The sequence below is a fragment of the Ochotona princeps genome, chromosome 1 (assembly GCF_030435755.1).
Source record: "Ochotona princeps isolate mOchPri1 chromosome 1, mOchPri1.hap1, whole genome shotgun sequence".
Lineage (NCBI taxonomy): Eukaryota > Metazoa > Chordata > Mammalia > Lagomorpha > Ochotonidae > Ochotona > Ochotona princeps.
Window position 1 is genome coordinate 168060859 of NC_080832.1, and position 23679 is coordinate 168084537.

General features: G+C 47.3%; 1 protein-coding gene across 3 annotated transcripts in view; it reads left to right on the forward strand.

Moving 5' to 3' along the window:
* Nucleotides 1–23679, forward strand: part of TBC1D7 (TBC1 domain family member 7) — a 63235-nt gene that overhangs the window by 25825 nt on the left and 13731 nt on the right. The window contains exons 1-4 of one of the 3 annotated variants that reach the window (XM_058668633.1): nt 11988–12216; nt 13105–13224; nt 14744–14824; nt 18590–18777. In XM_058668633.1, the coding sequence (XP_058524616.1) occupies nt 13113–13224; nt 14744–14824; nt 18590–18777 (381 nt within the window). In that variant the 5' untranslated portion in view covers nt 11988–12216; nt 13105–13112. Of the gene's footprint in view, nt 1–11987; nt 12217–13104; nt 13225–14743; nt 14825–18589; nt 18778–23679 lie in introns of those variants that run through there. The other 2 variants (XM_058668638.1, XM_058668646.1) reach the window with 2 other exon arrangements.

Sequence of the window (23679 nt, forward strand, 5' to 3'; positions counted from 1 at the left end):
CACAACTGGCTGCTATATACCTTAAAATGGCTATAGGGTACTATTCAACTGTCTCTTGTCTATTTTCATTTTTGTATTTAGTAGTTGATAGTGTTGAAGTATAATTTTTACTGAACTTGGTGGATTTTGGAATAGTCTATGTTGGCTTATAACTCTAACAAGGCATATGTCAACAGTTGAGGCGCAGAATAGTTTTAGGAGGGGTGTGCAGAGAAATCTTCAATACCTTAGTGAGGAGTAACTTATGTTCGTGTCCTACCTAGTAAGGTATATATGAGTCCAGGCTAACTGTTTCCTGTTTGGTACTCAGCTTTCCATGTTGTTCTCTGTCTGTCTAATCTAATCTATTTTGGGGGTGGGGGACTTTGCAGCAACCCTGATGGTCATTGCTGGAGAGGGTGGGGATTTAAAGTTGGAACTAAGTAAGGACCAGAGAAAGCTCCTCTCCCTAGTCCCGAAGGAAGTGTACTGTTCTGTTTCTGCGGACCGCTCAGGGTTCCTGGTTGTTGTTCCGATGACATTGGCTCCTGCGGGGTATGATTTGGGCTTCTTCCATCCCATCTGTGAGATGCAAATGGGGGTGGGTGACCTCAGAGTTCTCAGCCTCCAAAGGCACTCCAATTCCCCGTGGTCTCCTTGGCAGTAGGGATATAGTCCTTGGTGCCCGTACTGATAGTCCTTGGTCGGGATATGGGAGCATGCTCCACATCCGGGACCTGGGGTAGGTGGGAGGGCTTCTCCCTTAATATCCCCTTTTATCTCAGATACATGAAGGAAACAATATGGAAATAATAGTCTTACCCACAAAAAAAATAGACTGTTAGTGTTAGGGTTAATGCTAGAACTAGGGATAGGTTTAGGAAAAGTTACTCTGTTGTTGGGAATCTTTAGGATTGATTCACATCCCAGAAGTGGGTTCATCGTGGAGCTACCTAAGCAGCGATTTAAAGAACCAAAACCCTAGAGCTCCTGGCCAGGCTACCAGGCTTTAGCACCAAATGGCACACTGGATGCCCAGGGACAGCTCACCACGTGCACACGATGGCTGAAGTCAGGGATCCGAGCATGGAGACGCCCTGGCCTGGCGCCCACCGTTTCAACCCCCAGGTCCAAGGTCACGCCCCTCCCCAATCCCATCCACCACTCAACGATGGTGGCAGGTGGGGGTGTACTCACCCCAAAGGGAACAGCCCCTGGAACCCAGGCAGACCTAGGGACAGCTTACCACATGCATGCAGTGGCTGGAGTCAGGGATCCGAGCATGGAGATGCCCCGGCCTGGCACCCATCAGCAGCCAGAAGATGCTCCGGGCTCCAGGCTCCAGGCTCCTGGCTTCGGATCAGTGCAGCTTCGGCCATTGGAGCCACTTGGGGAGTGAATCAGCAGGTGGAAGATCTTCTTTTCTGTCTTTTCTCCTCTCTGTAAATCTGACTTTCCAATAAAAATAAATCTTAAAAAATAATAATAATATGTTTAACCCCAGCTCTAGGCAATGCCCTTGGTTGTACGGTACCTAGGCAAGTTTTACACTGCTGGCAGAAAAGCAGCAAATAGCTGGCAGGCATCCTTGGCCTGGTTAATGCCAAACTTGTGTTTATACTAGTGTGCCAGCATGGCTGTTTATTCTTTTTCTTTTTTTGTTTTACAGATTTATTTTATTTTTATTGCAAAGTCAGATATACAGATAGTGGGAGAGATAGAGAGGAAGATCTCCGTCCGATGATTCACTCTCCAAGTGACCACAATAGCCAGTGCTAAGCCAATCCTAAGCCAGGAGCTAGGAGCTCTTCCGGGTCTCCCACGTGGGTGCAGGATCCCAAGGCTTTGGGCCGTCCTCGACGGCCTTTCCAGGCCACAAGCAGGGAGCTGGAGGGGAAGTGGAGCTGCTGGAATATGAACAGGCACCCATATGGGATCCCGGGGCATTCAAGGTGAGGACTTTTAGCTGCTAGGCCACCGGGCTGGGCCCCAATTTTTATTTTAAGAAAAGGGGTGGGGAGAGCATGGAAGGCTCTTGCAAGCCAACAGACAGGGTCTGGGGGCCTGTGCCTGAGTGTGCGAAGGTCCTGGCTAAGTAGGCAGGGCCCCAGGCTGGCACAGTACAGTACCAGAGGACCAGGCATGTAGTGCTGTGGATTGCTCAGGAAAGTGAGTCTGGAGTTGTGTGGGAGGACTGTTTAGGGAGAATATGATAGGAAAGTAGTGACTTCTGGCGGACTTCCACCAATCTAGATACTGCACCTGCAGATAAAAGAGGAGGCTGAAACCAGTTGGTTTAGAGGTGGGAAACCGGAAGACCCTTTGGGGCCAAACTAATATACCTACCCATGTGGGAGAACTGAGCTGGAATTATGGATATTAACCACCACTTACTGGACCACACCAAAGCCATGGCTTTGGGAGCCTACCTGGAAGGACTTGACCACAGCACCCACTTGCAAGTGTTGGGGAAAGGGGTGGATGATGATAGGCTGGGCCATGACATTAACCAGCTCATGAGAGAACTGGGTCATGGAATAGCTTTAATACTGCAATGACAAATAGATTGAAGGGGTTAGGATTATGGTTGGAATTAGGGTTAGAGTTAAGTTAAAATTTAGGGCAAGGAATACGATTCATGCCAGAATTGTATCTAGCATTAATGTTGAGTTAGTGTAATTGTTAGATTTAGTGTTAGGGACAGGGTTTGTGCTAAGGTTTGAACTAGGGTGACAGGAATGGGATTAAGTTTAGTGTTAAATTTAGGGTTAAGTTTTGATTTATATATAATTTAGATGTGGGTGAAACCTAAGAGTAGAGTTAAGGTTAGTGTAGACATAGTTATGACTAGGGCTATAGCTATGTCTAGAATTAGGCTTAGGGTGAAAGAACTAGGGCATGTACCAACTCCCTGTTTCTTCAGTATTTAGAAATGATATTTGAACTGAACAGTGTTTAACACTCGGGAAACCAGATGCAAAGTGGAAGCTGGCACAGTGGTGACACCTGAGCTAGCGGATGCTGAGGGGAAGCTGGCACAAGTGGAGACACCTGAACAGATGCTCAGGAGGAACCTGGCACAGTGGCTTGTGTTGTGACTCTACAAGAGGCAGTCAGTAGCCTGTCTCAGAGGAGAGACCACGGCCACCCTGCTACCACACATTTGTGGACATCCATCGCCTGGTATTTTCACCCAGCAACCCACCCTCTGAATTCTTGCTCTTTTTGTTTCCAACCATGCAGAAATGGTAATCAGCCTGTGGTTCATCTACACAGAGCTGGTCCAGGCTGCCACCACCCCACAACAAAAGCACTCCCATAAACAGCAAGCCAAGTGTTCCAGGAGGGAGGGAAGAGGACGGCCACTGTTTTCTGGCTCAGTTGCATAATTATCCATCTAATCTATCATCTGTTCTTTATATCATCTAGATCTATCTATCCCCTGTATCTATTCTCTATCTGTATAATTCATTTATAACCCAATTCTATCTATAGCTATCCTCTATTTACCATCTGTCTATAGATATCCATATAATTGATTCTCTACCTTTATCATTTTTGTATATTTATCCTCTCTATAGTATCTGTCATGTTTCTATCCATCATCTATATCAGCGATCCACGTATCTATTTATATTTGCTTCCTTATTCCCTGGAAACAAAATGGTTTAGTGTTCCCAGCAGTTAGTAGTGGGACTGGAAGGCTGAGAGATTATGATAAGTAGTTTCAAGCTGATATTTCATCCCACAGCACTATGCGAAGAGCCTGCCAAACTGTCACATCCCGGAATAACTGACATAGCAGCCTAGCAGCTTGGTCTGAAGATGCAGCCACAGGCCTGCCAGCTGTGACTGTGGAGACAGCAGCTTTCCTCAGCTGCCAAGTAGCTTGGCCTTCTCACTCCTACAGCATGGTCCTGTGAGTGGGTACCTTTGTGCCAGCTCACACCTCTCTTCCCATTGTCTTTTTGTGCCACTCAGGAGCATGTGGAAACCATGATTGGTATATGATTGGTTGCATAAAGCAGTCTCAAGCTATTAGCACTGTAGTTAAAACAACTTTGCTTCCGCCTCAGGTGATAGCTAACAGTGAAAAGGAGGCATGTCCCTTCATTTTAAGAGCATGACCCAAAGCTTCACACCACTGTCCCTCTTCCATCCTTCAGGCAGGGCTGAGTCTCACAGTCACGTGCTGGGGCACCGCAGAAAGCAACCTTACTTCTAATAACACAGTTATACCCTTACAAGAGGCTTTCCCATGCTGGACCACCTGAACCTCAACTTCCACGTCCTGAGGCAGGCGCTTGACCCTTGGGATGCCTGCATCCCATAGCTGAGTGATAGTGTTCAAGTCCTGGCTCCAGCCACCAATTCTAGTTTTCTATTCATTTGCACCTTGGAAGGCAACACTTACTGATAATTTGTGTGTGTGCACTCTTTCATTTAAGCTTTTGTGTGACCAAATGAGAACACAGAGTTGTAAAGTGAGGACACGCTGAATGCTTGGCTCCTTCTGCATGCAACTGGTTCTCTTAATATGGCCTGGGGACTTATTGCTGGGACATCAGAACCATGGGTCACATCAACCTCTTTGTGTTCTCCTCTACCCAGAAATTGTTATGACTACACACACACACACACACACACACACACACACACACACCAGATTCATTCACATGTGTCTTCCCAAACACTGGTTCCCCAGGACCTCTGCTCTCAAATTATTTCCATTGCTTGCTTCTCTAAGCAGAACTTTCCAGAAGACCACTGGACTCAGCCTCCATTCTTTCCCTCCTATTCTCTTTTAAAACCATCCCCATCCAGCTTCTTCCCTCTTTGATCTCCTGGGTGGCTAGTTCGCGGTGGTCTTCTGACTGATGCACTGGGCGCAGTTGGCAGGGCTGATCAGTCCTCCTCTGATACATTTTTTAAACTTAGCTTCCAGAAAAAGTCTCAGCTTTCTTTCCATCTCACAGTTGCTCCTTTCACAATGCTGATGCAACACCCTCCTTTTTTCCCCTTGACTTTTGCCCTTTCTAAAACATATATATTTTTTTGGGCCCGGCAGCATGGCCTAGTGGCTAAGGTCCTCGCCCTGAATGCACTGGGATCCCATATGGTCGCCGGTTCTAATCCCGGCAGCTCCACTTTCTATCTCTCCTCCTCTCTGTATATCTGACTTTGTAATAAAAATAAAATAAATCTTAAAAAAAAACATAAATATTTTTAAATGTTGTTTTATTTATTTGAAGGGCAGAGAGACAATGACCGAGCTCCCATCTACCAGTTCACTACTCCAATGCCTGCGACAGCTACGGCTGGGCCAGGTTGAAGCTGGGGGTCCAAAAATCAGCACAGGTCTCCTGGGGGAGTGCCAGGGACCCAAATAGTTGAGCCATCTTCTGTTGCTTCCCAGGGCACATGTTAGCAGAAAGCTGGAATGAGGAGCAGAGCCAGGACCTGAGCCAGGCATTCCAATGTGGGATATATGATCTTTGACCTTTTAGTGTCTGAGTGTCTTCTGTTTGCTCCTGCTGCTCAGTCCTTTGGTGAACTCAGGACTCTTAAGTAGTTTCTAGTTTCTTAAAAAAAGCAAAACAAAACAATAGGGCCCAGCATAGTGGCTAAATTCTTCCCTTGCATGCGTTGGGATCCCATACAGGTGCCAGTTCAAGTCCCAGCTGCTCCACGTCTTACCCATTTCCATGCCTGTGGCCTGGAAAAGCAATGGAGGATGCCCCAAAGGCATGGAACCCTGAACCTGCAAGGGAGACCCGCAGGAGGCTCCTATCTCCTGACTTTGGATCGGCTCAGCTCTAGCCATTGCGGCCACTTAGGGCGTGAAACAACAGATGGAAGATCTTTTTGTCTTTCTCTCCTCTCTGTAAACCTGACTTTCCAATAAAAACAAATAAATCTTTGAAAAAATAAAAAATTATATAAGATGAGCAAATATCATGTATTTCAGGCCCAGCGAGGTAGCCTAGTGGCTAAACCTAGTGGTTTGCATGCTCTGATCTCCCGTATGGACCCTGCTTCCCATCCAACTTTCTGCTTGTGGCCTGGGAAAGCAGTTGAGGTTGACCCAAAGCCTTTGGGCTCTGCACCTGCGTGGGAGACCTGGTAGAGTCTCCTAACACCTGGCTTCGGATCGGTGCAGATCTGGCCTTTGTGGCCACTTGGGGAGTGAATCAGATGGAAGATCTTCCTCTCTGTCTCTCCTTTCTGACTCGCCAATAAAAATAAATAAATGTTTATTAAAAAGTCATGTATTTCACAGATTCAAGAACATAATGATACTTCCCCGGTCCATGCTCCCACCCTCTCTCCTGCCCCCTTTTACAATGATATACTTTGTTTATTTTACAATCATAAGCTTAACTGGACACTAAACTCAATGAGTAAGTAGTAAGTAGAAAAATTACTAATCCTCAATAGTATAGACAAGCACTGCAAACAAATCTCAAAATGTCATGTTTGCTCGTATGCATATATATGTTTAAAGGTTTATTTACTTTTGTTGCAAAGTTAGATATACAGAAAGGCGGAGAAGCAGCAAGATCTTTCATCCATTGATTCACTCCCCCAGTGGCCACAACGGCTGGAGCTGAGCCGATCTGAAGCCAGGAGCCAGGAGCCTCTTCCAGGTCTCCCACACGGGGGCAGGATCCCAAGGCTTTGGGTAGTCCTCAACTACTTTCTCAGGCCACAAGCAGGGAGCTGGATGGGAAGTGGGGCCATCGGGACACGAACTGAGAGCCATATGGGCTCCTGGTGCGTACAAGGCGAGGACTTTAGCCACTAGGCTACTGCACCAGTCCCTCATATGCATATTTGGTGCTCTGTGTTAGTTAACACAGATCAGAGGAAGCATAATGCTTCTCTCCTGGGAACTGGCTATTTCAATAAGCATAGTGGTTTCCAGTCACATCCATATTGTTGCAAATATATGGGATTTCATTTTTTTAAATGACTGAATAACATTCCATAGTCTATACCACACTTCTAGACTCTATTTTCTGACAGCTCCCTTGTTTATATGGCCTGCAGGAACCCTGCCTGTAGAACTCCGCTCTCACGGCCCAATCAGGATATCCCAACTGAGACCATCCACTCAGTAGCCCTGTTATTCTCTATATGTAGAGTGATAGGGTAGCTCTCTTAAGTTAACATGAACCTGAAGAGCCACTTTTCTACCAGACAGTCCAGGAGGATACAAGCCTCCAGCACCATCCACATTTGTCTTTTGAAGAAGTAGTTTGACTGACAAACCATCTGAACTTTGACATTTACCAATCACGCTGGGACAGGATTGTTCCTACTTAATTACACTTGCTCAATACATAGTGTTTGTCCAATGGCCATGACCTTACCACGTGTCCACTTTATCTCTAAAAAGGGGAGCAAGGATTGAGGTCCATGGTATGTGACAATTTACTGTTCTACCAAGGTAACCTGAAAAGTTGAAAGACACAATGCTGTGTGTCTAAACATGTGCTCTAAAGCTTGTCTGTCTGTATCAAAGATACTGATATTAGCTAACTTTATTTATTTATTTATTAAATGATCTTACTTAGTTGATTAGGGTACAAAGGGTCAAGGGCTACAGGAAAGTGGGTAATACCATTGTTTCCACACTAATATCATTTTCCCCCCCCTGTATCTGGGGTCGGGGGAGAAACAAAGGGAAAAGCCCCACCCAGCCTTCCACCCATCCCAGATCTCCAATGTGAGGCGTGCTCCGAGGGTCCTGCTCAGGCAGTTTTGATACTTCAACAGTTCTGAATTGCTGCTAATCTCGCTGTTCCAATTGCAATGAAACCTATTCATAATCCACTGGCTGACACAGTCTCTTCGTGGTTGGGGTTCTGAGATCTGCAGTTCAGTTGAAGGGATCTCCAAAGAAACCTTATCTCAGATGATCCCAAACCTGATTCTTGTGTGAATTTGCCAGTACAGAGTCTGGCACTGTCCGTTGCCCCAATCAGCTTGTGCACATGCTGGTCGTTGCAATTGTTGGGTCAGTTCTGTTTCCAGCCCTGTCATCCACTTGAACCAATGGGTGTTGTAGTCCAGCTCGATCCTACTCACTTCATACTTGGTCCTCAAACCAGTGGGAGCTGCAGCCTAGTCGGGGCAGCTCCCTATAACCCCCACCAGGCCTGCTCCCTACCCTGGTTCCCATGCATGCCAGCATGTACCACAGGCTTGTTCAGTCTGACCCACATCCCCTTTAGCTCTGGTACTTGTCAATGGGCATTGAAGCCTAGTTCAACCCAACAAACCTATCCAGCCCACACACATACTGCCAGGTGCCTTTCTGTCTAGCCTCCCCTGACCCTGTCTTGGTTTTTCGTGCTCTCCAGTGGGAGTGGTTACCGATGAGGGAGGTGCCCACTATCTCCCTCCCAGGCCACTCCAACTCCCAGATTATGTACTCTCCAGGTGGTTCTGGGATTTAAATTAACAGAATTGGCCCCAGTGCCAGCCTGTGCCATCTGATAATGTGGCAAAGCCCAACCAATCCTCATCCACTCTAATTTTTGCTTGCACCAGTCGGAACAGTTAGCCCTACCTGGCCCTTCCCTGATCTAGCTCTCATGAGGCCCTCAGGTGTTGTAGCCCTGCCTGGTCTGTTCTGCCCCCATCCCAACTCATGCTCTCCAGTGGGAGTGGTTGTCCAGCAGGGGAGCCCACATTCCCCTGCTGGCTTTGTCTAACTCCCCCCCCACACACACACACACCTGGTTCTCACGTGTGCTGTTTGGGCTTGCAGTCACATTTGGTACGGCTCACCTCACCTTGGCATTCCTTAATGTGCACTGGTATGTGATGCGACTAAAACTGGCCTGACCCACACTCTATGCTGGTGTTCGGATTCGCCAGTGGTTGATGTGAATGGGTTCAGCCTGGTCTGCCCCCCACCTATGCCATATGTATGATGGTGGGTAGCTTTTTCTGGCCTGGTCTGGGTTGCTCCATATCATGGTTCTTGTGCTCACCTGTAGGGGCTGTGCTCCAACAGAGGAGTTTCCCAAGCTCCTCCTTCAGAACCTCTCCCTATGCCAAGTCTTGCACGTACTGGTGGTTCCACGGGCCAGCCCTCATTGCTGGCCTGCAATCCATTCCAGTTCTTGGTGTTGGCTGTTTCACCCCAGCCAAGGCTCGTTCATACCCAGACACTGCTCACACATGGCTCAGTAGGGGCAGAGACCCAGCCTAGTCTGTCCTGCATCTACCCAGGTTCTCCAGAACACCGGATGGTGAAGGCGTCTAGCCCAGCTTGGTGTGCCCAGCCCCAGTCCACAGTTGTGCCTAGGGAGATTGCAGCCATATCCAGACCAGAACGCAGCCCCCACTCTGGCCCCCGCACTCTCCCGTGGGAATCCCAACCTACCAAGGGTGTTCTCTCACAGGTCCCCAACCTAGTCTATTCCCAGCCCTAGATTGCATGGGTACCAGTGGTTGCTCTGACCCAGTTGGCTTAGCCCCTCACCTGTCTCAGCCTTTGCCTTTGATGCTGTGGCATAGTATCCCTGCCTCATGCAGACCAGCGGGTGTAAGAGCTTAGTTCGGAATGACATGTGCTCCATCCTGATTTCTACTGTTTTATGTGAGTTGAAGTTTGCTTGGCCCTGCCTGGTCCGCCCCGCATCCTAATTTTAGGATGCCCCTTCGGGTGCTGCTGCCTTGACCTGCCCCAGATTGCCATCGGTTCCTTTATCTGTAAGTGATGGCAGGTACCATGGTCACTCCTAGCTTAGCCCATCACCACCCCAGCTTGCGAGCTAACTTGCAGGACTTGTATTTCCACAGGGTTGGGCCCACACTTCCCCCACAGAGTTTACTGCCAGACCAAGTTCTCTCATGTGCTGGTTAGTGTCTTGACCCTGCCAAATGTGACCAGTCCACTATTCCACCACCCAGTCAAGTAATGCTACCTAGCCCTGCCAGACAGGCCCCCATCCATAGCTTTGGTGTGGACTGGTGTGTGGCAGTCAGTGATGCTCTTTGCTAACAGCCCATCTCAGGATTCCTAATTGGGCTGGTGAATCAGTCTGGCCCAAATAGATCTGATGGACATGCCCCTCCAAACCTTCAGGTCTCAGTCCGCAAGCTTGCCCAAAAGGTACATGACCCTGCTACTGGAAATCACCCAGAATACATCTCTCACCCACACTAAGGCTGGCCTTATTAATGGGTGTCCCTAAGCATCAATTTCATATCCTAAACACCTTGGAGGTCACCGCTGGGTGGCCAGCACGCAGATCCTGGCACCATTTGGTGCACTGGCCTCCCAAAGTCAGTCTTAGTCACTGCCTTTCAGCAGTGGCTTTGACCTGAGTCCGCAGTGTTGGATCCCGCCAGGCTGGGGTACCCCCCACAGCCGCCACACTGTGGGGAGCTGCAAGCCGCCCCCAACCCCAAGGCCCAGCCCCCTAATGTTAGCTAACTTTAATAAGTCTCTAAAAATAAAACAAGTTTCTATGGCTAGAGCTGCAGTTAGTTTGAATAATTCAGTAACAATAGTTAACCACCAGAGGGCAGTAAGGTAACAAGCACCACAAGATGCCTTCAATCAATGGACAAAAATGTATATATTCAAATTAAGCCCATCAGTGATTTTTTTAAAAAATTTATTTATTTGTATTGGAAAGGCAGATTTACAGAGGGAGATAGATCTTCCATCCACTGGCTCACTCAAGTGGTCGCAACGGCCAGAGCTGATCCAATCAGAAACCTGGAGCTGCTTCCAGGTCTCCCAGGCAGGTGCAGAGTCCCAAGGCTTTGGGCTGTCCTTGACTGCTTTCCCAGATCACTAGCAGGGAGCTGGAGCGGAAGTGGAGCAGCTGGGACATGAACCAGTGCCAATATGGGATTCTGGCGCATGCAAGGTGAAGATTTAGCCACTGAACCATCACAGCGGGGCCCCAGAAGTGATTTTCAACTAAATTCCACAAAATGTATGGCCTACTTTGCTGTATTCTTGGTACTGTTTCAGGACTCCAGTAGCTAATAACGCCCCAAGCACAAGAATCTGACGAAGAAAGAGAAGTTACCTGTTCCTTCAGCAAATCTGTGTGGAGTGCTTCATGTGTTCCAGGAACATTCCAGCAATGCAGAGTGCTTGGCATGGCACAGCAAGGCTCTCTGACATTTCTGTGGGGTGACACAACCACAGTAAATAAAGTGAAAAGTGAGCTTTGTGGGAGGAAGGAGAAAGCATCTGTGTACAGGGATTGTTATGTAAACAAAGGGGCGTGACTTTAAAAGAGTGGCCTTTGGGGAGGGGACAGCGACCGTAACCCAAGGGAGGGACTGGCCACAGGGTCTCCGGGCAGGACGCTAAGAGGAAGCAGACATGACCAACTGCATGCCACTGTGGGGGCTAGGGTGTCCCTGAGTGACGTGGGGCACCTGTATGGGATTCCGCCCAGAGGAGGTCCCTGTCTCCATGCTAGCAAGTGCACCAGGGTTGAGGAACTCGGCCTAGCCTGCTGTCACAGGTCACAATCCAGCACGCTACACAGGAACTCCTGGTGAGTGACCTCCATGGCTCCCTGCTCCCAGCCGAGCCATCTCTCTCCCGTGACCTGAGTCCACGGTCTTTTCTTGTCCTCATTTGGGTGGTCTTTATGCATTTACCCTGTATGGGTTTTTGTATAAAACTACCGACCCCGACAGTCGACAGTTAAAAAGCCAAAGTGGGGCCCTCGTGGGGTAGCTGGGGAAAAGAACGCATCCCGCCTGGACTCCGAGGAGAGTGGCCGCAAGGCCCTGAGGGGCTGGAGATGCGCCCCAGTTCCTGAGGGGATGGAGACACTGGCCCCCGAGGCCCTGAGGGGACGGAGGGGAGGCCGGCCGCGAGGCCCAAGGCAACAGGGGCTCGCAGCACCGCTCCAGGTGTCTGTCTCCCGCGCTCCGAGCCCGCGGCGGCTTCTTCCGGAATAGGGGCGGAACGGCCTCGAAACGCCCTTTGCGCCTGCGCGCGCCGTCTCGATGTCACGTCCGGTGTCACCGCTTCGCCTTGCAGGTTCGTCCCAGACCCCCGGGCTGCCCAGCCTACCTGGCCAGCTGCCCACCGGGGTCAGCGCGCCGGGCCCGGTTTCCGCTGCCTGCCGCCGACCTCTTAGCTGCAGTGCGGGTGTGTTTCCACTGTTAGAGGTGAAGCAGGCATCCTAGGGACTTCCAGGGTGCGTTCTCCTTTCCAGCAAGGGGATGCTCGCGGGCCCGCAGGTGGCATTTACGATGCTGTTGCCAAGGGAAGACTGGGTGTCAGGACGGTGGGGACTGTATCGCCCTAGAGCTGTTTGGATGCTTTTAAGAAATAACCCTCCCCAGACTTATTTTGCATTTTATTGCATTGAAACTTTGGCGGGGGTGGGGTCGCAGGGGGAAGGACAGAACATCTGACCCTGGAAATTCAGCCTTTTGGATTGTTCCTCCTCCCGGACCAGCCTGCTCGGGAGCACTGCAGGCTTTTAATCCCTGAGAATTTACTTCTGCTTTTTGTTTTGTTGGTTTTGTTTTTGTATTTAAATATGTGGGTGTGTAGGTGATGCCATGGAGTGTTTTGGGGGGAAGTTCATTACATCTCTGCTGTTCTGTAAATGCCAACCCAATCTGCTGGTTTCTCGATTGTTTACATTCTGTGTTATTAAGGATCTTAGGAACTCAAGATCCCTGGAGCTTGTTTGAGTTCTTATGTCATATTTCAAATTGTTTTTTCATCAATGCTACACATTCATTTCTCTCTTCTGGTTATAATCTAACGATTCGAGTTGTGGTGTATACGGTTGGTAGCCTCTTCTGTGGAACTTCCTGTCTTTCTGATTCAATTCAGGTGTTTCTTCTCACACTTAAGATGGCCGCAGAGTGTCCATTGCTGGACACTCTGGTGAGTAAGCCTTTGCCACCCACTTGAGCAGCTCAGACACTGTGCTTGACTTGGCTGGGTGTGGTAAAACAGAGTTGTGTTAAAAACAAAGCTTTAGTAACAAGTCCTTTGCAACATAGATTACTAGAAAGATGGACAAAATCATTGAAAATGTTTCCAAGTCTTCTAGGCTGATCTTGGCAGCTCTCTAACCCCCCAACTCTGTTTTTTTCTCTCTTTCCTCTAAGAATGAAACATGACTGAGGATTCCCAGAGAAACTTCCGCTCAGTATATTATGAGAAAGTGGGGTTTCGTGGAGTTGAAGAGAAGAAATCATTAGAAATTCTCCTCAAAGATGACCGCCTGGGTGAGTTTTCTAAGTTTAAGCTTACTGGTTATCAGTCTTGCTGGATATTCGGAAGTAAATATTCCCGTATTAGACATATCCAGGGAGGTCTTTGCTGCTTGTCATTGCTTAGTGATGGAATAACAACAGAATGGAACATTTTTGAGAAATGTTGCAGATTTTTCAAGTTTATTTCCCCCCAAGAATCATAAGTTTTTGAAGGCCCTCTTAAGAAGTCATTGATTTTTTTCATTTGTGGAATGCTTATATTTTCTTTTTAATTTCCAAACATGTCAGTATCATTTCTGGGTAAATTTGTAACAGCTCAGCATCGTCACTTTCTTCTATGGAAATTCTAAGACTGAATTGTATATTACTTTTCTAGTTTACTTTAAGCCTGTAGTAACAGGCCATTGATAGCCAAACCAGAGTAAACTGTCATAACAAAAACAATGCTTTGTTTGCATAGAGTCCTTTCAAATAAAATTATTTCAAAGGCAAAATTACAGAAAGAGAGAGAGATCTTCCATTCACTGATTCATTCCCAGAATAACCGCAATGACCGCAGCCAAGGAGCCTGAAACAATGCCGCTGCTGTGACATGAGTGGCAAGGGTCCCAGCACTTGGGTCATCTTATCTTGCTTTCTTGAGCACAGCTGGCAGGCAGTGGATCAGAACTGGGGCAGCTGTGACGTAAATTGGCTCCCATGTGGGACTGAGCATGATGCTTGTCCCCATAGAGTGCTTTTCAAATAAGCGCTGATCTTTGATCCTTGTCCTTTAAGTGAGTCTGGTTTTTGTAATCTCTTTCAATAAGAGATTGAAGGCCAGAGAGGCTCAGCATCATTTAGTTGAAAGTATGGGGGTCTGAGGGCTGACGGTGTCACCTACAAGTGCGTGCTAATTCAGTTAGCTCACTTAATGGCCCTGAGCTTCAGAGCTGCGTTTTCAGAGCTGCGGCTGCCCAACAGGCTTGTCCTGTACATTAAATGAAATAAATTCTGTAACTCACAGCTACCGCTGCTGACATAAGGAATATAGTCTTGCATGCAGAATGCGTTTCCCACGCTGTACCTGCTGACTGATTTTCAACAGCTTAGTTGATGAAAATGCGGGCTGCAAGTCGGACACTATGGCCTTTCCCAAGTTTGTTGGCCACGTGGTAGACTTCCCCGATGAAATATCTTCACCACACTCTTAGCTAAGATGTTGTTTGGGACATATCCTTCCCTTACCAGAGTGCCTGGGTTTGAGTCCTTCCTGATTCCAGCTTCCAACTAACGCATGCCCTGAGAGACAGTGATCGTGGCTGGAATCCATGGCTCCCTGCCAGCCATGTGGAAGACTCAGCTTGACTTCCCAGGTCCTGAGTTTGACCAGCCCCAGCCCCTGCTGGGAGCGAACCAACACATACACAAGCGCTCTCTCTCTGCTTTTCATAGAAATAAATATTTTTAAGCAATAAAAAAATGAAATACCCTTTTCCACGCTGCAATCACCATGACAGGTTTCTGACTAACTGTTTTTATCCTCTTCTAGATATTGAGAAACTTTGTACTTTCAGTCAGAGATTTCCTCTGCCATCCATGTACCGTGCATTGGTGTGGAAGGTGCTTCTAGGTAAGAAAACCAGGGCTGCAAGATTTACCTGGAAAAGCTGTTGCATCATGAGATCTTGTCTTATCAGTCAGCGAAACGAGGGATTACATCGGTCTTGTCCAGAGTACTGGGTCTTCCTTAAGAGACTCAAATGGTGCTCACCTAAGAGCCTTTAAGAGAGTAACTTCACGTGGGCATTGGGTGCGGTGCTAGTTGCTGCTTGGGCACCGACTATGTCCTATCAGTGTGCCTGGGTTCCTGTCCTGGCTCCTCTGCTTCCAGTTCAACTTTCTATTAATGGGTACTAGGAGGCAGCAGATGATGGCTCAGGTACTGGGGTCCCTGTCACCCATATGGGAGACCCAGATTGAATTCCAGGTGGCCTTAGTCAGCCCTGACTGGTGTGGGCATTTGGGGAGTGAACCAGCAAATGGAAGATCTGTTCCTTTTTGTCTTTTTTTTTTTTTTTTAAAGATTTTATTATTATTGGAAAGCCGGATATACAGAGAGGAGGAGAGACAGAGAGGAAGATCTTCTGTCCGATGTCTCACTCCCCAAGTGAGCCGCAACGGGCCGATGCGCGCCAATCAGATGCCAGGAGCCAGGAACCTCTTCCGGGTCTCCCACGCGGGTGCAAGGTCCCAAGGCTCTGGGCCATCCTCGACTGCTTTCCCAGGCCACAAGCAGGGAGCTGGACGGGAAGCGGAGCCGCTGGGATTAGAACCAGCGCCCATATGGGATCCCGGCGCGTTGAAGGCGAGGACTTTAGCCACTAGGCCACGCCGCCGGGCCCAGATCTGTTCCTTTTTGTCTTTTTTTTTTTTTTTTAAAGCTCTGTTTATTTTGTAGTTGATAGGCAGGTTCTACAGAAAGAGGAGAAGAGATAGAAAAGGGCTTCTATCCGCTGGTGCACTCCCCCGTGGCTATTATGGCCAGAGCTGAACTGACTGAAGCTGTGAGCTAGGTGCCTCCTCCAGGTCTTCCTTGTGGGTACAGGGTTCCGAAGATTCTGTGCTGGGCTTTCAGGCCATAGACAGAGAGCTGGAACAGAAGTTGGAGCAGCTGGGACCCTAACTGGTGCCTAAATGGGATCCTGGCATCACAGGGAAAATGATTATTCTGATATACCACCAAACTGGCCCCCTCTCTTTACCTTTTAAATAAAGTGAAAATGAAAATAAGAAGATGAGTTCAATAGCAATACATTAAAGGTTACTCTGGGAGTATGAGTTATATTCATGAAAGAAGAGGGTAAGATTTGGAGGGAGCAGCGGGCTGAGATGAAGAACTGGCCTAAGCTTTGTTGTCAGCTGGGTGACCTGCAGTACTGCTCCTCTGGCCTCGTGTTTCGTATCTATAAAATGGAGAGGCTGCACTCAGCCACTCCTAGGCTTTGGTTCTCAGTGTGTTAGCTTCTGTGACTTTTAATGCCTGCTATCACAGAAAAGAGGCAGTTTCACTGAAAGTGTAGATGGGTAAATTCCAGAGATGAGTAGCTAACTGGGAAGGAAAACTCTTCTTTCTTCATTTCTGGGGACCAGAAAGCAAATTGGGTTCTCCAGGGAGCTGGCAACAACCCCCCTGGGGCCCAGGATTATTTCTCCCCTTCATTGTTGAGCCTGCTGAAGCAGATAACAACCCATCCACTACCACTCTCCTGTTCTCTGACTACTGTGTCGGCAGTATGGGGGTGGTAGAGTGGAGCTCCAGGACTATGAGCAGTGGCTGCTACTGGGCATCCCTGTGTGCCGAGCAATCTCACGTAAGTGGGATAGAAAAGTCTTAGCATCTCCCTGGGAGGCAAGTGTGCCATTTCCTACTCTTACAGATGCAGACCTATGCTGCAAGTCTAAAGCACCTTGCCTGAGGCCATGGCGCATGCCAATGATGGAGGTGGGTGGCAGCTTGATGTGTGGCAAACTCATTTGAACATAGGACAGGTGACCGACCTCATTCTTTCTCAACTACTGTATTTTTCAGCACTTGAGACATCCTTGTTTCATCTGACTGTGTAAGCCGCAGACAGTGAGGGAGGGAGTAAGAGCTGTTTACTGATAAGCACTGCGCAGTGACTGGTATTATCTTTTTGCTAAGATTTATTTTGGTTATTTGGAAAGCTAAGTTGACACTGAGAGCTCAGAGAGAAAGAAAGCTACGCATCCTTTGTCTGGTGGTTCACTCCCCATGTGGACTCAGAATATATTTTCCTGTCTTCCTTCAACAGTTTCACTCTGCCTTTCAAATAAATAAATACTTTTTAAAATTCAAGCCAAGGAATTGACTCCGTAGTCTGGGCTCTCTACAACCCCAAGTTTAATGAGGCTGGAATAAAGTATAAAGTAAAATATTTTTATTTCTAGCAAACCCTTGAACCTTAAAAATTCATTTTTATCATTTTTCAAATCTGTTTAACCATGCTACCATTTCTTATGAAGAATTTTAGAGCCAGTGTTGTACAGAAAAATTCTGATGAAATGCATGAGATCCTGCCCCACAGATAAAGATATACATCTTGAGGGGGACCAATGCACTCGTGAAAATCCTGCTATTACAAGAACCAATGCTTGAGTCTGGCTTTACCAAAGGCCTATGCAGTGTGTTGGCGTCAGATCTTCTCTGTGTTGAGGGCAGGCGCGGTGGCATAGTGTATTAGGCCTCCTGCTTGCAGTGCTGGTATCCCACTTGGGTGCCAGTTTGAGACCTGGCTGCTTCACTTTTGAATCAGCTCCCTGCTGATATGCTTCAGAGAGCAGCAGAAGATGGCGCAAGCACTTGAGCCCCTGCGTTCATTTGGGGACCTGGAAGAAACCTGGCTCACTCCTGGCTTTGGCCTGACCCAGTCCCGATTGTTGCATACATTTGGGGAGTAAACTAACAGATACAAAACCTCTCCATCTATTTCTGTTTCTTGGTAACTCTGCCTTTCAAATAAATAAAGCTTTTTTTTTTCTTAAAAAGACAGGGTGATTGTACCAATATCTGATGAGTAGACACCATATTTCAGTGGATTCCTGAGCATAAAATGTTATTCCCATGTCCTGTCTTCTCTTCAGTGAAGATCAGAGACTTCTGTGGCCTTAAAGTTGGGATATGTTTCTTTGGGGAAGAGAAAGATTCCAGGAGCTGTTGATGGTAAAGAGATGTGAGGAGGAGCCAAGGCAAAAGTGAATTGGAGCAAAAGGTAACCCCAGGATGACCACCATAAACTAAGCGAAACCACTACTGAAATCATTACTATCTTAGATGTATATGGCATTTACTAGAGGTCCTTTGTGATGCTGTTTCATCTCTTTAAAACCAGTGACTTATCACCACTCAAACATTGATAGTATTTGAGACTGTTTTCTACTTAGAATTTCTTTAAGATAGATTTATTTGAAAGGCAAAGTGATGGTGAGGAGTGTGGGATTAGAGCTCTTTTATCCTCTGGTTTATTCCCTAAATGGTCACAACAGCCAAGACAGGGCCAAGCCAAAGCCAGGGTTCCGGAATCCCATCCACTCTCCTCCATGGGCGGTAGGGCCTGGATACTTCCACTGCTTGCTCAGGCCCATTAAGTAGTCCAACATGGAATGCTGGCCTCAGGCAGTGGCCTTAACCTGCTGCGCCACCACACTGGCCTGTACACTGGGAACTCCCTAAAACAGAATCTGTATGGTAACAAATATCGATGTGAGTTCTGGACTAATTGTGGTACGTTGCTTCTTGTGAGATTCTCTTTAACAGAGGGGGGATGTGGATCGCAGTTTCAGCATCTCTCTGCTCTTTTCCCTTGGGTCTCTGTAGGGATCCTGCCTCCCCACCATGAGTCCCATGGCCAGGTGATGATGTATCGTAAGGACCAGTTCTCGGATGTCTTACACGCCTTGAAGGTAGTTCGCTTCGTCAGTGATGCCACGCCCCAGGTTGAAGTCTTTCTCCGCATGTATCAGCTGGAATCCGGGAAGCTGCCTCCAAGTCCCTCTTTCCTTCTGGTCAGTAGTGGTCACCTTTATTTGACAATTAGCTCAGTCTTTGTCCCATCTTTCCATCTTTTGATTAGAACTTTTTTTTTTTCTTAGAAACTTTCAGTGATTTCTTGTTACTAGAATAAAAGCATTATGTCCTAATCTGGCATTATGGACCTGAAACATTTGCTTTATATGGTTTCTTTTTATAAGAATTATATGTTTATTCAGTTATTTATTATTTGTTTATTTACTTATTTAGTTAAATGACACAATTAAAGAGAAACAGGAAGAGACAAAGATCAATCTTCCATCTGCTGGTTCACTCTTTTTATTTTTGAAGGTTTATTTATTTTTATTAGAAAGTCAGATATACAGAAAGGAAGAGAGACAGAGAGGAAGATCTTCCATCCGTTGATTCACTCCCCACACAGCTGCAACAGCTGGAGCTGAGCCAATCCGAAGCCAGGAACCCTGAAGCTCTTCCAGGTCTCCTATACGGGTACAGGATTCCAAGGCCCTGGGCCATCTTCAACTGCCTTCCCAGGCCACAAGCAGGGAGCTGGATGGGAAGCAAGGCCGCTGGGATTAGAACTGGTGTCCATGTGGGATCCCGGCACACACAAGGCAAGGACTTTAGCTGCTAGGCTCTCGTGCCGGGCCCTGCTGGTTCATTCTTAAGTTACCACGATTGTTGAAACTGGGCGAGGCCCAAGCCAGGAGTCAGGGGCTTCATCTGAGTCTCCCAAGTGGATGGCAGAGGGCCAAGGACTTAGACAACTTCTGTTGCTTCTATAGGCACATTAGCAGGGAGCTGGACTAGAAATGGAGCGGCCAGAACATAAATCTGCACTATGGGATGCTGGTGTTGTAGGTGGAGGCTTAACCCACCATCCCAGAATGCCAATCCTTGCTTTATATCTTTTTCAAAGCTCCATATAATTTTGGAATGTAGTCATGTACTGCTTAACATGGACAAGCATTGTGGAGTGCTGGGTTAGAGTCCTGACTCTGGTTTCAATTCCTGCTTCCCTTTAATGTGTGCCCTGGGAGGTGGCAGATGTTGGCACAAGTATTTGAGTTCCTGCCATCCATGTGGGAGACCCAGATTGAGCTCCTGGCTCCTTGCTTTGGCCTGGCATAGCCCATGTTATTGCAGGCATTTGGGGACTAAAATAGTTGATAGGGGAACGCTATCTTTCAAGTTAAATTAATACAGACATTTTAAAAACACACCATAGACTATGTTTACTGAAATTGATACAGCTAAGGCATCATGAGGCAATTGAATCTTCCTGGACCACCACCATCTATTGTAGTTTCTCATGACCTGACTCATTGTTAATGCTCAGATCTATGATTGTAATTTCAAACTCATAGAACAGTTGGCAGGAATACTAGCCCGGAGTCCCCAGTTGTTAGTATGACTATGGCTTTGTCATTTTTTCCTGTGTATATGCAATTCTTTTTCTCAACCATTTGAGAATGAGGTACAGAGGTGATGGCCCAGTGCCTCCGATTCCTGTAGTGTGTACTTCCTAAAGACTGAGATGGCCGTGTAGCTAGCCATGGTGCAGTCAAAACCAAGGAATTAACACTGAGACAATATTAACATGGAGTCTATGGGCTCATGCAAATTTGTCCCAGTGAGGATTGTCCCAATTATGCTGTTTATCACAAAGAAACAGTGAACATTCTTGCTGATGATTCGTTCTTGAGTTCTATTCTGGTATCCTTTGATCCGGGGCGACAACTTCATCTTCTCTTCCACACCCTTGGCATTTTTCAGGATCTTGCAGGAAGCCCCTCATTAGCTTCCTCCTCGTGAAATTTAGATTGTTCACTATGGCCTGGGCCAGCTCACAGACACTGCTGCCTCCTCAGGGTCACCACCAGGGTGTGTGGGGTGGAATCCCACTGAAGGCACTTGGTCAAGGTGCTGCCTGCTGGGGCTTTCCTCTGGAAGGTTAGATTTTCCCCTTTGTAATCACTGTTTCCCCTGGGGGAAGATACTTCAAAACCACCATGTAAATGTTTTATTTCTTTTACTAAATGTTCACTCGTGCGTTTTATACCATTTGTTGGCGATTGAAAAAATGCTTCAACATTTTGTTTTACAATAGTTTTGGAGGTAGAGCAAAGTTACAAAAGCACTACAATGTCCCCATGTACCCAACATTCTCATGTATTACAAGACTGCAGTAAAATTAGCGTTGATTCAGTATGTAAAACTCGTCTACAGATGTTCCTGAAATTTGCTAATCGTCCCATGGATGCCCTTGTTTGGATTCCAGGTCATTACACTTGGTTGCCATGTCTTAATCTCCTTTAACCTGGCATGATTTCTGCGACTTCCTTGTCTTTCTGACTTTTAAAAAGGGCTGTCCAATGAAGCATGGCTCAGCTCAGGTTCATCTGATGATTTATTGTGACTGGAATCTGGTCATGCATTGTTGGCAAGAATACCTTAGAACTATGAAACCCATAGCTTTGATCTCTTGCTTAGGGTGGGGTCTGCCAGGTTTCTCTGCTGTAAGGCTACTTTTTTTTTTTTTAAGATTTATTTTATTTTTATTACAAAGTCAGATATACTGAGAAGAGGAGAGACAGAGAGGAAGTGGAGCTGCCGAGATTAGAACCAGCGGCCATATGGGATCAAGGCGAGGACCTTAGCCACTAGGCCACGCTGCCGAGCCCCTGTAAGGCTACTTTTAACCCCGTCTATAATTAGTAAATAACTCTGGAGAGATTCTTTGATTGCATATAAATATCCACCCACTAATGATTCTAACTTATTACCATTTTTAGTATACTTGTTGCCATTTGATGATTTTTCTAACTCCTGCATGTATTACTTGACATGCTTCTATAAGAAAGAGGTTTCCAATGTCTGGGGCAGATGTGGCTGGACAGAACGGCATAGACCAGCATGTATGTGGGCTGGATAGCGAGCCTAGTTGGGTTGAACTAGGCTTCAATGCCCATTGACATGTAGGAGAGCTGAATGGGACCTGGGACAGACTGAACTAGTCTGCTGTACATACTGGCAAGCATGGAAACCAGGGTAGGGGGCAGGCCTGATTGGGGTTACTGTGGGTGGCTCCAACTAGGCTGCAGCTCCCACTGGTTTGTGTGAGGGCCGAGTGTGTGCTGGGCAGAACCAGGCTGGACTGCATTGGTTCCAGTGGAAGACAGGGTTGGAAGCAGAACTGACCCAGCAATTGCAACCACCAGCTGATTGGGGTGATGGACTGTGCCAGACCCTGTACTGACATGCACACACAAGAATCAGGTCTGGGATCACCTCAGACAAAGTTTCTTTGGGGATCTCCTCAACTGAACTGCTGGACTCAGCACCCCAACCGTGAAGAGAAGTGCAGGTTTCATGGTCTGTCCATGGAGTGCATGTGTCAAAGCGGAGCCTCCTCAGAGGCTCAGACGGAACAGTGGACAGCATACCCAGGTGCACATGGAGGATATGGCAGTCCTTCAGAACCTGCAGAGGACACCTGGTACCACAACAGAGGACAGAACAAATCAATCAACTGCCCCAGCCATATGTTGGCAGTGAAAATTTGGGTAAATGGAAACTCTAAGATGGGCTAGGTCAATCACTGGATTCCTCAATGACCTCATTGTGCTTGGAGTGGCGAGATTGGCAGCAATTCAGAACCGTTGAATTATCAAAACCACTTAAACAGAGCATGCCCCACATTGAGGACCTGCCTTCCCCCAGATACAGAAAATAATAATAATAATAATAATAATAATAATGTGGAAACAATGGTCTTGCCCACTTTCCTGTAGCCCTTGCTCCTTTGTGCCCTTTGCTCACTGTTCCTGAGCTCTCTCTGCTCCTAGGCCCTTAAAGTGGAGCTGGACAATATGTGAATGTCCTTCAAAGTGTGTGGGAATGCAGTGAGAAGTTTCTTGGGACCAGCATTATGACCTAGTGGCTAGAGCCATCACCTGTGACACTGGTTTCCTTTACGGGAACCAATTTGTCTTGTCTGCTTCACTTCTGATCCAGCTCCCTGCTAATTGCTGGGAAAAGCAGCAGAGGTTAGCCCATGTGTATGAACTCTTGCCACCTTGGTGGGAGACCGAGGTGTAGTTCCTGACCTCAGCCTGGCTCAGCCTTGGCCACTGTGGCCATCCAGAGAGAAAACCAGCGGCTAGAAGATCTCCGTTCTCTTCCTTTCATTTTGTTACTCTGCCTTTCTCTTGTTTAAGTTCATGGGAAATGTATACACTGTAGAAAAATACATGGATTTCATAATCTTTGGCACCAAAATAAACTTGTCTTTCCATTGCACTTTCCATGAACTCTTTGAAGTGTCTCGTATGTGTGTCGGTATCACATCACACTCCCATACATTTGTATGTGTCTGTGCCTGTACACTGAATATGCCCAGCTCACACTGATATTTGTGATTCTTGTCTTTCTGTTCACTTTTTGTATATTTGCAGCTTCTTTCTCTGACACGTGTGAAAAGGCTCCCGTTTTGCTTGGCATATTTCCTTCTATATTTATTCTTAATGCAGCCCACAGCTCTAGCCACCCATGGCCCAGCCTGGGGCTCCTCTGCACCCTTACTGCCTAGCTGCAACCCCAGCGTCAGTGTCTGCCTCGGCCTTGACCTTGCCCCGGCTTCTGCCCCTTTCTGGGTCTTATGTACTTCCCCAGCCTTATTGTCACAGGTCCCAAACTGCCTTTTTCTTTTTAAAATTTATTTGCAAGGTAGAGAGGCAGAGAAAAAAGAAATACTGACCTACTCCCCAAATGCCTGCAGTACCTAGGCCTAGGGCAGGCCGTGGCCAGAGGCTCAGAGCTCAGTCCAGTCTGCATGGTGTCAGAGACCCTGCGGGCTCGAGCCGTCTTCTGCTGCCCCCTGGGGGGGGGCACAGACTCAGGGACCTGGACTCAGA